This window comes from Mustela erminea, chromosome 10 (assembly GCF_009829155.1).
Source record: "Mustela erminea isolate mMusErm1 chromosome 10, mMusErm1.Pri, whole genome shotgun sequence".
Lineage (NCBI taxonomy): Eukaryota > Metazoa > Chordata > Mammalia > Carnivora > Mustelidae > Mustela > Mustela erminea.
Window position 1 is genome coordinate 91,965,518 of NC_045623.1, and position 15,704 is coordinate 91,981,221.

At 44.8% G+C, this 15,704-nt stretch overlaps 1 protein-coding gene across 2 annotated transcripts in view; it reads right to left on the reverse strand.

Annotated features, from left to right (window-relative positions):
- Positions 1-579: 579 nt before the first annotated feature.
- RCAN3 (RCAN family member 3) overlaps positions 580-15,704 on the reverse strand; it is a 31,065-nt gene continuing 15,940 nt past the window's right edge. For both annotated transcript variants that reach the window (XM_032301923.1, XM_032301924.1), the window contains exons 3-5: positions 4,327-4,500; positions 2,947-3,118; positions 580-1,681 (exon numbers count right to left, since the gene is read on the reverse strand). In XM_032301923.1, coding sequence (XP_032157814.1) covers positions 1,497-1,681; positions 2,947-3,118; positions 4,327-4,500 — 531 coding nt within the window. In that variant the 3' untranslated portion in view covers positions 580-1,496. The remainder of the gene's footprint in view (positions 1,682-2,946; positions 3,119-4,326; positions 4,501-15,704) is intronic.

Sequence of the window (15,704 nt, forward strand, 5' to 3'; positions counted from 1 at the left end):
AAATAGAAAAGTTTTTTTGGGCAATATGGTTTAAGTCCTCAGAAATACATTCTACCATAATAAGAACCTCCAAACCACGAAACATGCTACCAAAAATGGGACAGACACCACGGCGTGAATTTCTGCATTCTTCCTTCTGGGTAGTTTGCTTTATGAGTCCAAACTCCTATGTACAGCCCCTCCACACACATCTTGGGGAGCTCCAGACATGTGACATACAGAGAAGACAGCACAGCAAACACAGATCAGCAGAGCCCTCCGACCAAAGCCAAGTTTTCTTCATTATGAGACTTTTCTACAAAGGGACTGCCAAGTCTGAACAGACCACAGAAAGGAAAAGATGCTTGTTTCTGCTTCAGGAGCCTCAACCATCCACTCCTGAAACACAAGTGAGGAACAGTTCTGTTTTAGGGAAAAGGCCAACTGTCAGCCAGGGTAAAGTATTGCACCAAAAACAAGGTCTGATGAATGGAATGATCTCGATTTCCCACATCTTTCCCGGATTCATAGAAAAAGAGTATGTGTGCCTTTTTTTTCAGAGCAAACTGGAAAATGTTTCAATCGACAATTAAAAAACGGTCTTCAGAGAATCTTATTATTACATTTTCCAATTTACAGTCTCTGAATGACACACACAAAATGTATAACATTAAAAAACTCAACTGGTGGCTGAGGACAGTTGGGGATGCCGTGGGCAAGCACATGGTCACAGACGGCAGATCGCGGTGGCCCCAGGGGTTATCATCAGTCAGACTTACGGGTGGCCTGTCCAGCTTCCAAAGTGGCAGTTCTCTGGGAGGGACGACACATCAGGGACAGTGGTCTGTACAGCACTTTCCTATTTCAAGCAAGAGTAACAGGGAAGAGAGTCACCTGCACACAGATTTGTGCCACTTGGGTCCAACTGGCCAAAGAGAATTTGGCATTTCCTCCCCAAAGCTAAAGAAAAAAACAACGCGAGAAAAACGACTCCCTATGAATTAGTCTAGATTTCAGTCTCTTCTCGCGCAAAAAAATTTCATGTATGTTGAATAACCACATTTTATCAACAGATAGAGTCGCTGGGAGCTATCATACCATTACTGAATGCCCATGTTAGATTTTGAAGGTTGTGAGATTGTTTTTTGAGGTCATAAAAATGGCACTCGGAGAGTACAGCTTTAGTTTTTGGGGACCCCGTGGTATATGGAATCAGGGAAATGAACATTGCTGGAGAAAGCCAGGAATTAGACACACTTCCTACTGCTTAAAAAATGGTCAAAGTTGCAACATGTTGAGGGCTAATCCTTTCCTTTAAAGTGCTGTTCAGAATCTCTGTGAAAAGGTGTGACAGGTAAAGTCAACTGCTACTCTCTAGGCCGTGTCTGCAGCTGGCGGGGGGCAGTGGCGACACCCAGCCTCCCCTCCACACAGGCTGAGCAGCGCTGTGCCAGGGAGGACACGGACCTCCAGGGTGGGGCCCCGGGGGGCAGCGGCATGCACCCCAGCCAGACCCCTCACAGCGCCCCATCGAAGGTCTGGGGCTCACTCAGTGCTGCGGCTGGAGGTTCGGGGCGCCTCGTCTGGGTAATTTTCTGTTTGGGGTTTTTTGTTTCTTCTTCCTCTTCAGTTTCACTTTCACAGACGTGAACCACCACGCTTGGCGTGGACTCCGTTCCTGCGTGGAGCTCGTATTTCTCTCCTGGGGAGGTAAGCGGCAGAAAGAGGGGTTGGTGTCTCAAAACTTTGTTCTACTTGTATTCTAATTGCTGCTGATTGGCTTTTAAATCCTTTGTCAGAGCACTTTGCTTTGGCCTTAGAGATCTGATTTTGTAAGGTTCTTACACAGTTTTGCCCTTTGAAGAAATGAGCTGGTGCGGAGGACTGACATGTCGGGAGGTAAAATGGAAATGCTAATTACTGTTCTACGGACGGTGTGAGTGAACCTGCTTAACTCCAGAACGGTTTCAGTTTTCCCTCGGGAGACACCTGTACGGTTCCAGGCAGCCATCTCTTCGTCGCAGGACCGCACACATCCATGACATTGGTCTGACGTGTACGCAAACACCAAGCCACCTCCCCTCCCCTCAAAATGCCTCTTGTATCCCTTTCTAAGAGACATAATGTTACTGTAGGTGGACAACTAGTCTGAATCAGCCCGGTACTGAGTTCGTACATTATTTTAAAGGGATGAGAGAAATCAAGGAGAAGAAAAACAAGAAATGAACAATAACTCTAAGAGAAGGATAGGGAAGGAGTAATATAGTATTGCCACCAGTTCCTTGAAATGAGTATTCAATGGAGAAGTCTGTCTGGTACGTTGATGGGAGGTGGGAGAAGGTAACTAACATTCACTAGGCTGTGTCCTAGAAGGATGTGTAGCAGTTTAAATTGTGGTTATGTTTATTGAGTATCACATTTAAGTCTTATTAACCACACTGAAAGGTAGCTATTATGACTGGTATTTTATTTATTTATTTAGATTTTTAAAAAAATCTTATTTATTTATTTGACAGACAGAGATCACAAGTAGGCAGAGAGAGAGGAAGGGAAGCAGGCTCCCTGCTGAGTAGAAAGCCCAATGCGGGGCTCGATCCCAGGACCCTGGGATCATGACCTGAGTTGAAGGCAGAGGCTTTAACCCACTGAGCCACCCAGACATCTCTATGATAGGTATTTTAGATGAGAAAACGGGCTCAGAACCTGAAGCTAAGTAACTTGCTCAAGATCACAAAGTTAGCGACTCTTGGTCTCTGGGTTGTGGGTTCAATCACCACACTGAGTGTAGAGAGGACTTAAAAAAAATCACAAAGTTCCAACATTAGAGTTGGAACCCAGGTTTGTGTGACTTTATCCTCCACTCTGATCATGCTGCCATTGGTTGGCTAGAATGCCAATCGCTGAGTGTGGTCTTTAATACAAAAGTTTCTTGGGAGGGGGAAAAATAGGGAAGTAAGAGTTTATTACCTGGTCCCAGTTTGGAAACTGCACAGAGTAAGTCATAGTTTATAACAGGCGTGGCGTCCTCCCCCTGCTTCCACCCCACAGGCGGGGAGGCGGGCGGGGAGATGAGGAACTGTTTGACGGGCTGCGGCGGCAGTAAATAGGACTTGTGCCGAGTTTCGCTGGACATCTGGACCTGTGGGCAAGGAGAGTCTCAAAATCAGCGCGTGACTGGGCTGTTTCTTCATTTTCATTGTGAGGCTAACTGTGACCTCTTTGGAGAAAATGAAAGCATTTTCCCTGGCAGCCTGCATCTCCGGGCGGCCAGAGCTGGGTCTGTGTGGCCGACTGCCCAGTGCAGGGGGCTCAGCCCAGCGCCCGAGCCCCCGGGGGTCAGTAAACACCAGCCCAGGGAGAACCTGAACCCGTAAGGAGATGAACAAACACTGAATGGTACTAAACCTGAATCCCAACTTTACTTACCTATTTTCTGAATTCCAGTTTTAAAACAAATTAGGTTTTACTGTCTCCCTCTCAAGCAGCTCTAACAAGAAACATCCTGACAACTTTCATTTATATTTTCATTTGGAGCATGAGACAACGGACAAACCTCCTTTTTCAAATTTGAAAGCTAAGCCCAAATACTTGGTTGAAAATAAAATACCGCATTTAATAAATGAGTCAAGGTCGAATGCCTCTAGGTCGTCAATTCTTTGGAGGATAAACTGGTTTACCAGAGCGACCCAGCAGGATCCAGACAGTAAACAGAGGGGACTGGCGGAAACCCGCAGGCTCTTCTGCAACTGCAAAGGGCCAGCCTTTCCGAGGTGCCGGGTCCCTGGTCAGCCCCAGGCTGGCAGCTGTTTTCAGCGGGGGCGACCCAACTTCAGCGACTATTTTCTCAATTCTCCCAAAGCTGTCACATCCCAAATGCCCTTCTAGACGCACAGGAGGGAGTCAGCTCACTAATCTTTTTTTTTTTTTTAATTTAAATTCAATTGGCCAACACATAGTACAGGATGAGTTTTTGATGTCGTGTTGAATGATGCATTCGTTGCGTGTAATACCCAGAGCTCATCAGGTCAGGCGCCCTCCTAATGCCCCTCCCCCAGTTACCCCGTCTTGAGGAGTTAGGGCTTCACCCTTACAGAACCCCAGTGCAGAAAAGCTGCCAGAAAGATGAATTCCTTTAACGTTTAGCATAAGCACAACAAAGTCAGGAAGGCAAATATCCTTAATATTTATATATCCGTAAAATAAAGAAAATATGTTATATGTTTTTACATCCCTTGCTGACTGGGATTGTTTATTTCAAAGACTTCTGATATACTCATCAAGAAAACGGAGGATGGAGGGTCATTCGGGATGGAGAAAAGAGGTTGAGAGAACTGCATGGTGAGGCACCTGTGCAAAATACAGCTTCAGCTTCTTCCCGTTGAAGTCTGTTTCGTTGAGTTCTATTCGCGCTCTTGCTGCTGCTTCTGGTTTGCTGAAGTTTATTCTGACTCTCCGAAAGCTCTTAAACAACTGAAATGTCACCTGGTCGTCATAGATAGTGAAAAGTGCTTCAAATCTCTCCTAAAAATTAAGGTTTAATAAATGAACAGTTTAGAAAACGAAATGTAACAAAACCGACCTAAGAAAATTCTCAGTACCTTGAGAAATACTCTTTAGGCTTGCCCATGGTAACATAATAAAGGAATCTGTCAATTAGCTTTGTTTTTGGTTTCTGCGAAGATCCTTCAACTATTTGTTGATACTGAGGTAGAAATAATTTGTTAACGTTTCTCAATTTGAATATTTTCCTACTGCTTTGCAACATTTCTCCTGTTTGACAAAATATAAAAAGATTTGTGATCAAATATGTATTCTTCTAATGTTCAGATATCCCTTATAATTCAGAAAACATCATCTGCTTAAAAATTATATTATTTTTGCTCATTCATTTAAAAAAATACATATTAGGGGGCGCCTGGGTGGCTCAGTGGGTTAAGCCGCTGCCTTCGGCTCAGGTCATGATCTCAGAGTCCTGGGATCGAGCCCCACATCGGGCTCTCTGCTCAGCAGGGAGCCTGCTTCCTCCTCTCTCCCTGCCTGCCTCTCTGCCTGCTTGTGATCTCTGTCTGTCAAATACATAAATAAAATCTTAAAAAAAAAAATACATATTAAGCAGCCGACTGCATGTCAGACATTTACATTAAGTGCTGGGCTTCCAACGTATCACAAGCTGATTCAAAGGAAGGTGAACAGATCAAGTCTGTTTTTATTTATTATCTCTATGTATTAAAGTAATATGGACAAATACATATTAGAGATATAGTAAGGACTTTGACATGGCACTTCGGTTCTTAAAAATAAATGTGCACAGGTAAATGTATTAAATCCTAATAATTATTAACACTTCTAGGTATATTTCAGTTTCCTCGGCATCCATTTCAAAGATGGTTGGCTTTGTCACTCTTAAAAAAATTAGAATTGAGACTTTGTGAAACTGCATTTCATTTAATTCTTGGCAGATGCTAACATTTTGAATATTAAGTGAGTATAAAAATTCCCACATGAGATGGTTAAGAAATGTCAACCCTGAGGGGTACCTGGGTGCAGTAGGCTAAGGATCCGACTCTTGACCTACCTCAGGTCATGGTTTCAGGGTCATGAGTTCAAGCCCTGTGTTATGAGTACAAGCCTACTTAAAAGGAAGGAAGGAAGGAAGGAAGGAAGGAAGGAAGGAGGAAAAGGAAGGAAGGGAGGAAGAAAGAAAGAAGGGAAGAGGGAGGGAAAAGGAAAGAGAAGAGAGGAAAAAAAGAAAAAAGAAAAGAAAAATATCAATACTGAAGGCAGAGGAAATGGAAAGTAGGGAAGAACGAATTAAGCATGGTTTATGTTAGTATTCTGTCATTCTGTACATTAGTTGCCCTTGCTGAAGGTAAAGGACCATGTATTTATTCCTAATTCCCACAACAATGAATTTTTTTTAAAAGATTTTATTTATTTGACAGAGATCACAAGTAGGCAGAGAGGCATGCAGAGAGAGAGGAGGAGGCAGGCTCCCTGCTGAGCAGAGAGCCTGAGGTGGGGCTTGATCTCAGGACCCTGAGATCATGACCTGAGTCAAAGGCAGAGGCTTAACCCACTGAGCCACCCAGGCGCCCCAACAATGAATTTTTTGTAGTCACAATAACACATGATCTCGCAAATGAAACAGCTACTTGCTAATTACATCCTACTTCCTTTCATAACATTTTTTTTCTCACTCCTGAAATACACCTGCCTGTCACTGAACGTTAACAGGCAGGTGACAGCCATAGGTTCTATGGATCCCTCTCTTCTGAATTCTAGTATCTGTGAATGGATTCAGCATTATAAAAAAACAAAGCCATGCAAAAGCCAATTAGTAAGCATCTTCTAAGTTTTGTCAGATCCTTCTCTTTCTTTCCCATTTTCATGGAGCACAAAACGGTTTGAGAAATGTGTGACTTCTCATTGTGAGCTACAGTAGAGCGCAGACAGAATTAATGTGGAGGCAAAATGATCACTGTTTCCGTGTGAGGAAAACGTGAGCCTTTGGCTGGTAGCTCTGCCCTCCTGTGAACCCACAGGTACCAACAGGTGGACTCCTGAGGGGGTGCCCCCGACAACCAGATGTGGACACAAAAGGGGTTCGGACAACTGCAGGGAGGTCATGATCTGCCCACATGCACTGAAACTAACTGGCGATAATCGTAATTCATTCAAAAACAAAAGTATTACTTTTCTCCTTAGAATTGTTTTAGAAATAATGCACTTTTATATGTTTCTGATTTCTTGAGTATTAAAAATGAACACCGTCCTGTTAAAGGGTGAGGCTTGCACATTTGCTTCTGACAAAAGGAAGATCCCAGAAAATCCCAATGGCCACGGACCACTCTCTTTCTCCTGTGGTGTCTTAGTATCCCTTCAGGCAGTACATCTATAGGAATAAGACAGTTAATACTGCCTAAAAATCAATCCTTAGGGCTTTTCCTGTTATAGACGTTTTCCACCAAATATAGATCAGAAGCTGCCTTCTATGCTGAAATCACCCATGCAATTAGCAGTAAAAAGCACTACAAATACCTTACATCTAAAATATGTAAAGACAACATGTAGCCGATAGCTTTCTTGGGAATTCCAGAAAAGTACTTTGCAGCTGGGTAACAAGCCAACTAAAATCATGAGGTGAGAAAAGTAGAAAAGGTTTCATGGGAAGGTTGGTTTCGGGGAGATGAGGGTAGCAGCTAGGTGTGTATTTCTCGACCTTTCTGGAAACACCACTGCCGGATCTTCTCTTCCCCATCCCAAAGCAGCGAAGGTGAGGCTTTTTTTTTTTTTTTTTAATCAATTTCACTGAGGAGTTAATTATGAAAATAATTTTGTTGCACCCCTTTGCCTTGGACATAAGAGCCTGAGGGGCCCACCACGTCTGCATGTTAAGAACAATTTCACTGTTGAGAAGCAGCAATGTTTCAACCCATTCAGCTGTGAAATTATCTCTGGAGTCCTACAGCAAAAGATTTTTCATGTTCTATGTCTGTCTGTAAATCTGAAATAGAAAATTCCGTCCCTCCAGCAGGTTTGTGGATGTCAGAGACAAGGCCTCCATTTCCACCTGGGGAAAGGCAAGTGCCTTTGGTTCTCCTCCATATCACTGCTGACTACCAGGAAAGAAAGCTCCCAAACTCCTGGGCGTGGTAGATTTAAAACTCTGATCATTTGAGCACTTGTAATAGCTCTGGGCCCTAAATTCAGAAGTGCCAGAGGGGAGCAGAACACAGAGAAAATGTGAAAACCTTCTTCAACTGTTTGCCCATAGTATTCATGTTGCTTTCAACACCGTTCCAGATCAGAAAGAGGCATGAAACTGAATTAAAATTCAAGGAAATATGGAAGACTAACTGTTTGCTATTGACATCTAGGTTTTAGTGGTTCATTTGTTTATAGATGCATACTCTGCCTTATTGGAACACAAGTTCTTAGAGGGCTATTTTTTTCCCCAATCTATGATATCCCCTATTTACCATGTAGAAAAAAAGTAGTCAAACCAACGATAAATCGTTTTTGATGGTAACAAACTACGAACTGGTACTAGGGTGGGGGCAGAAATATTCTTAATGGGAGTGTCGACTACAGAGGCAGAGACTGTCAAAACTCACTAAGTTGCACACTTAAGACCTGTACATTTACTGCAGCCAAGTATCACCAAATGAAGAAAAAGAGTGACACGAGGAGGGGCATGGGAGGAGGTGGCTACTGGAGTGACCTGTGGCCAGCCGTGGAGGTGGCCCCTGGACCATCACCACTGTTGGACGCAGCCTGTCGGGGCCAGAGCCTTGCCCACCAGGGTCAGTCCCCCAACCTGGCTGGGAGCACAGCAAGCCTACTCTTTTCATCTTCACTTGGGACAACACATCCTTAGTCATTGGTAATCATCCTGGCTCTAGGAACTTTTTTCTTCCATGGCCAGTTGAAAAAGATGCAGAAGTGTGACTGTGCCTTTCCAGAAGAGGTGTGCCCAATGTAGAGCCCATGTTCGGGCAGGTTGGTGGCCAATCACCAGCCTCAAAACATGTAGAAAATAGGGTGCCCCTTTAGGAGAATGAGATCCACAACCACTATCACACCTAACTGTGACTTTTTTTTTTCCCTAAAGATTTTATTTATTTATTTGACAGACAGAGATCACAAGTCAGCAGAGAGGCAGGCAGAGAGAGGGGAGGAAGCAGGCTCCCTGGTAAGCAGAGAGCCCGATGGGGGGCTCGATCGCAGGACCCAGGGATCATGAGCTGAGCCAAAGGCAGAGGCTTTAACCTGCTGAGCCACCCAAGTGCCCCCTAATTGTGACTTTAACAGTGAAGCTGACTGGGTGGCAGGCAGGGCCCCTCCGTCTAATGAGATCCCAGATCTTGACAGTCCCCAGGCAGCAGTGATGGCTTTTTCTCTTTAGCCTGAAGGTCGGCTGTTTATTGAAGAGCAGAGAAGACAGAGGAGCAGACTGCAAGGCCTCCTGGAGGAAAGGGCAGATGGAACAAGCCTGTGGCGTGGGCAGACAAAAAGAGAAAAGCAGAGTATTCTGCCGCTGCTCAGCATGTCCTCTCCTGCCCCACTGAGCACTGTGCTGCTGGGGATCTAGAAGCGGCAGTCTGGTTATGGGCGGGCATTATCTAATCCAAGGACTCAAGATGGCCCATGCAACATTTCAGGTCTGTAAGCTCGTCCAGGTGCTGGAGCTCAAACATTGTTTGGATCCAAGACACCAGAGATGAGAAAAAAATCACACAAGTGGGTTCTTTCCAGAAGACCGTGTGAATTTTCCCAGGCACGAGTAAAACAGGGTTGGTCATCCAAACTGCTGTACAAAGTACCTAGGCTTCAGGGGTCAAGGTCAGGATCATAGGATTCATGCACAAGGAAACCCATGACCACTCACCAGGAAGTCCAGTCGAATCTTCACTTCCTTCTTCCTGGTCTCCTCGCTGAGGAAATTGCAGAGATTAGGGAAGTCCAGCCTCAAGCTTCTTTGGGAGTCAGGAGGAAGGGGGGGGGCAGCCTACAGGTGCTCTACTGGCTCGTCACCACGGTGGTCTCTTTCCTATGACTTTGGTGATGGAGCACTGGCTTTGATGAGCATACCAAACCCTTCTCTACATCTGAGAGGATATAAGTAGACACCACCCATTCCTGAGCAACAGAAGCTCTCTGCTCACTGGCCTTTATCATGGGTAAACTATTCCTTTCTCCATCCAGTTAATAGAGACCGGTCCCGGTCCCGTCTTCAAACACGAGACCACAAAAGCAAGACTGCAGGAGGAATCCACAACCTGGACAGAAAACTTCAGGAAGCTCTGATGGCTTCTACCAACGATTTATGTTCTCAAGGAGCAGAGCTCTCTAGCCAGACTGTCTGGATTTGACTCCACGCTGTTACGTAGCTGTGTGACCTTGGGCAGGTCACTTACCTTTGCTGTGCCTAGTTTCCTTACCTGTTCCTTGAGGACAATAAAAGTACCCACCTCACTGGGTTATTGTGGAGGACAGAGTGAACACTCATGGCTCTTAGAACGACAACAGTGAGTACTGTTACTGCTGCTAACAGAAATAGGGCAGGGCTTTGCCAACAGTCTTCTTGCTATTCTGTCGTCACAAAAAATAGCTGCTCTTCTGTACGATGTCGATTCCCCGAGAAGGAGATGAACGCATGGCAGCAACACGGCATCAACGGATGGCACTGGCATGTACTCTGGAGGTCACCACTAGAAAGCTGGAATTTGCCCTTCCTGATAGTCCTTTAGTGATTCAGACACAGCAACTCTGCTGGAGCAGCCCCCTGGGGACACGCTCTCCCAGGAGAATTGGCTGTGCTGGAGGACACAGTGCACCAGTGATTAGTGTCCATCCTTGGGGGATCTTCTGAACCTGACCTGTGACCATGACCCTTCGAAGCAGAGACGGCTGCTTCTCTGTTAGGACACTGAGGAACTTGGGTTCCTCTGCTATGAACTTGGGACTTGAGTTGAGGGTGAGAAAAGCAAGAATTTTTTCTTTTTTGGTAGCTATAGCAGAATTCTTCATGTTCAAAAAATACATAGTTTTCACTTCCTTGGCTTTTAATCTTTATAAATTTTATCTTTGTTTTGTTTGCTATTTCTTAAAATTAACTGTTTGAGATGGTCTTGAAAATGCCTTGCTATGCATGTATTCACGGTGTTAAGCTAGCACAGGGGAATGAAAAAACATCTAAAACAAATGGAGGGGTGCCTGGGTGGCCCAGTGGGTTAAGCTTCTGCCTTCGGCTCAGGTCGTGATCTCAGAGTCCTGGGATCGAGCCCCACATCCAGGCTCTCTGCTCAGCAGGGAGCCTGCTTCCCCGCTCTCTCTCTCTCTGCCTGCCTTCCTGGCTACTTGTGATCTCTGTCTGTCAAATAAATAAACAAAATCTTAAAAAAAATTAAACAAATGGAAAAGGCTGCTATGAAGTTATTGAAGTACAGAAGGAAAATGTGAAGCAGAAAGACAGGATTCTCTTTAATTGAGGCCAGTTATGCACAAAGATCAAGAATGTTCCATCCTTGGGCTTGCCCATGTGACCTCCATCTAGACTCTTCCTTGCTGTTCATCCACACTCCCTCATTCAATAAGGCTATTCCGACCCTAGGTGCTGAGGCTACAGCAAGGACCACATACTGACTGTGATTTGTCCAGGGTACAAGTTTGTTTTCTGGTGGTGTTTTCTTCACGGACATTAGAGGGGGAAGGTCATTTGGAAAGCTAGAGACCCATCTTTCCAAAGACATGTAAACTTGAAAGAATGTCACAAATGGCCATGAGAAGGAACTTATGTGTGTTACTTGTTCTTTAAAATAGAAAAAGGTTGGGAGGGGGCGCCTGGGTGGCTCAATTGTTTAAGCGACTGCCTTAGGCTCAGGTCATGATCCTGGAGTTCTGGGATCAAGTCACACATCGGGGTCCCTGCTCAGGAGTCTGCTTCTCCTGCTGACCTCTCTCCTCTCATGCGCGCTCTCTCTTTCTCTCTCTCAAATAAATAAGTAAAATCATTTAAAAAAAAAAAGAAAAAAAAAGAAAAAGAAAAAGGTAGGGGTGCCTGGGTGGCTCAGATGGTTAAGTGTCTGTCTGCCTTCACTCGGGTCATGATCCTGGGATCCTGGGATCGAGTCCCGTGCCCTGCTCAGTGGGGAGCCTGCTTCTCCCTCTCTCTCATGAATAAATAAATAAAATCTAAAAAAAAAAATAAATAAGAAAAAGGTAGCCTTCTTCTTGCTGAACATTTCGTCTAGAAGCTTTTAGGCAAAGCCAAGTAAAGTAGGTGCGCCCATGCTGATGGGGAGCAGGGAGCTACAGGGTCAGAGGGTGTCAGAGTCCCAGCAGGGTGAAGAAAGTGGCCAACTGGGAGGCAGGCCTGGCCTGGGGTGCCGGAACCCAACAGGGTCAGGTCAGTGTGTCCATGAGGGGCAGCCCAGCACGGGCACGGGAGCTCAGGGGGCTGAGGAGGGTGCCCGGGCGGGAAGACGGCCCTGAGCAGGGAAAGAGGGAAGGCATCTCAGCAAAGGGGCAGGCTGACAGGGTGTCGAAGCCCAAGTGAAGAGAGAAGGGTGAGGAGGGAAGTCTGTGCTGGGAGGCCATCCAGCGTGGGGTCCTGGCGCCCCAGGGGGGTCAGCATGGTCTGGGTGGGGGGTGGCCCAGCACAGCATCCTTGATCCCACGCAGGGTGAGCTCGGTGCTCTGGGACTGTGAGAACCTGGGTGGGGTGCAGAGGACTCTCACGTGGGGGGGTCCGGGCGCAGGGCGCTGGAGCACAGGGCAGGTAAGGAGGGCATCCCCAAGGGAAAGAGGGTGGACTTGGCAGTAACATACAGACCAGTGACTACATAAGTAAATAATAAGACAACAGAAGCTAGTTTTCTCTCCGTCAAATAGGACTTACAAAGCTGAAACGGGAGAAAACTAGAAATGAATTCTTTAGTGCTGGCCTGGACTTGGCAAGTATAACCAGAAACACACAGATGCACGTATCTAGATATTTCCTGGCTCTGTCCAACGAGATGCCCAGGGACAGTGGTAGCTGACTTGCACGCACATCCTGGTTTCTGGAACTCTGGAAGGAGGCAGGGCTCCACGGAAAAGTGGCTGGATCTAGGGCTGGGCAGGCAAGGTACAGAATAATTCTGGAATATCTTGTTGTGTTGCAGAGTTTAAAGGTGTACTCAGGAATGATGTGCACGTGTCAGAGACACAGAAGCCATCTTGAAGGAGCCACCACTGGCTGAGCCAAGGACAAATCAAAGTCATGAGAGTTAACAGGTTACAACCAAGGAACAAATCAGAGACCATGAGCTATACGGATATAAATAAATGAATATGTTAAAACTCTGATGGGGGAAACAGGACATTTACAAACACCTCCCACAAAATAATTACTAATTACAAGGAGAATGAGAATAACTCGACAGTGGTCATGCCTGGTAGACACCACCTTAGTCAAGGGCTCCAAGTGAATTTTGTTGGGAATGGGTCCAAGGTCACCACCTGACAGGACGCAGTGACAAGAGCATCACTTCTGTGACATTCCTGCCAAAGGCACACAACATCAATCAAATCCTGAGGAAACATCCCACAAGCCCAAATTGAGAGATATGCAATAAAATAACCAGCCTATAACCTTTGTGTGGTGAACCCCAAGACAGACCCGGGGAGACCAGACATCCTCCCAGACTGAAAGCGTCTGACAGCTAAATGCAATGCTTCCAAAGGAGCTGGATTTTTTGATATAAAGGCCATTATTGAGACAACTGGCAAATCTTGAATGGGAGCCTGGGGATGAGAAGGGCGTAATACACCAGTGTTAATTTCCTGAGTTTTGTGTTTTCTGTTAGGCGAAGGTCCTTGTTTGCAGGAAACACATATTGTAGTATTGGGGTGATGGCCATCATTGTTGGCAACTTAACCTCAAAATGGTTCAGGAAAAAAAAAAAAAAGAGTTCTTTGTGCTCCCAAACCAGTAAAGATATCTTGGTATGTACTCCCAATATATTTTAGTTACCTAAACACACACACACACACACACACACACACACACACATAAATACGTTACAGACATGTTGTGTACCCTTATATCATCTATAAAATTCATAAAAATAGAATGTATATCAGATTAGGAAATAAAAGAAATAAAAGGACATCGTCATTAAAATTAGTTTATGAAGCTTCCACATAAGCCTTGGGGAGTACTGGTATCGTGGCCCCACAGATGATGCTCCCAGGCTCATTCAGCACATACTTAAATAAGCAGCAAGTCTTAAAAGCCAGGTTCTGGGCCAGGCAGTGTGGCAGTGACACATGTGCCCATTTGGAGCTCGCTCACTCCCAAACTCTCCGCCCCCCCCCCCCCATGGGAGCCCTGCTTTGGACAGATTAGGAACGTCCACACTGGGATAATCCAGCTGTTTCTTAGAATCCGAGAGCCTTGAGTCCTGCCTTGACTTGGGGAATGGCAGATCTTTCCCAACTGAAATGAGATTATTGGGGAAAAAAAAATCTTTGATGTAGGACAGATGCCATCGTATGCACTGATAAAGGTAAACCAGAAGGCATTTTGACTATCTGTACACATTAGAGAAAAGTTATTTGAATGATGGTAGGATAAATTTCAATTAAATTATAGGAAGCCAAGGATGACTCACTATTACACCGGTTCTTTCTCATCATTCAGGTTTCGGCTCAAATGCCACTTGTTCAGACAGGTCTGCCCTGACCACTCTTGCTAAAAATGACCACCCAGCAAGCCACTCCCTATCCCTCTATTTTATTTTCTTTGTGGTACATGTTATATTGGAACGTCTTACTCACTTGTTTGCGTGTCAATTTTTCTCTCCCTATGCTCCACGGGGGTTGGCACCTTTTCTCGATTACCGTGGTCTCCCTAGAACCTGTAAATGACCATGGCTGGCACAGTGTTCAACGATACTGCTTATGTGCACTGAGCCAGACTGCAGAACCTAAAAACCCATGTCTAAGACCATGACAGCAAAGCTCCTTATAAGTTGGTGATATCTTAATACCGCTGGTCATTAGGATACCGAATTACCTAATGAACTGATTCCAAGTCCTTTTTAACTCGGTTTTGAGACGATATATTCACAATGGAAACCATAAATATAACTGAAGGTAACTGGAGATACCTTTTTCATTTCAGAAGATCCTAAGGTATCTGAAAATCCCTAAATGTTATAATATACTGTGGTGTGTGGTCTGAGGACCCAGCGCGAGTCCATGAATTTGCTACTAGTCCATGATAAGGCTCAGCAGAGAAATTGAGAAAAAGTGTCTAGAACCATTCTGGCAAGCTTACATTCCTGTGACATTAGTGCATTTTACAAAAACCAGTCTGCGATAGTTTGGAGGAAAAAACTGGTCCTCCACTGAGCAGTGAGTTTGAGAAGCAGTCGTTTATAGTTTACCCAGAAATTCATTAAAAAGTAACAAAAACATGAACGACCAGACTGGCAAAAATCTTAAATTCTGAGAACAGAATGTATGGGAGATGCTGTGGTACACTGGAAACTCTTCTAAGAGGGGCTGGTAGGAATGCAAACAGGTACAAGCAACTTTAGACACCGCTGGACAGTATTTGCTAGCACTGAAGAAACGCAACCTTACAAGCCAGACGCATCTGTCCTGTTATAACCCCTAAGGACTCCCCTCTACACCCCCACCTACAGAGGACATACACAGAACATTTAGCATCACAGCACCTGTCAAAAATAACCTAAATGTCCAACGTAAGAAGCTGTAAACAAATTATGGTAATTTTATAGAATGGGACACTGTATAGTAAGCGAGACAATACGTATTTCAACATGGATTATTCTTACAGATAAAATGTTGAGGGGAAAAAAAAGAATTCATACCATATGCCACTTATATACAATTTAAAATAATGTAAAATGTGATGTATTTCACTAGTGTTTTAGTTTTTAGCATTCAGATCCTGAATGTATCTTCTTAAGACTTATACTTCCATATTTCATGGTGCTACTGTAACTGGTAACGTTTTTTAAATTTCAGTTTCCAAATGTTTACTGCTAGCATATAGACGGTACAGCTGATTCTGTGTATTGACCCCATATCCTACAATCTTTCTGAACTCACTAGTTCTGACAGTCGCTATGTCGATTCCTTTCCAAATGGACAATCATGACAATTGAAAATAGAAAATTTTAAAAGTACAGTTGACCCTTGAACAACAGTTT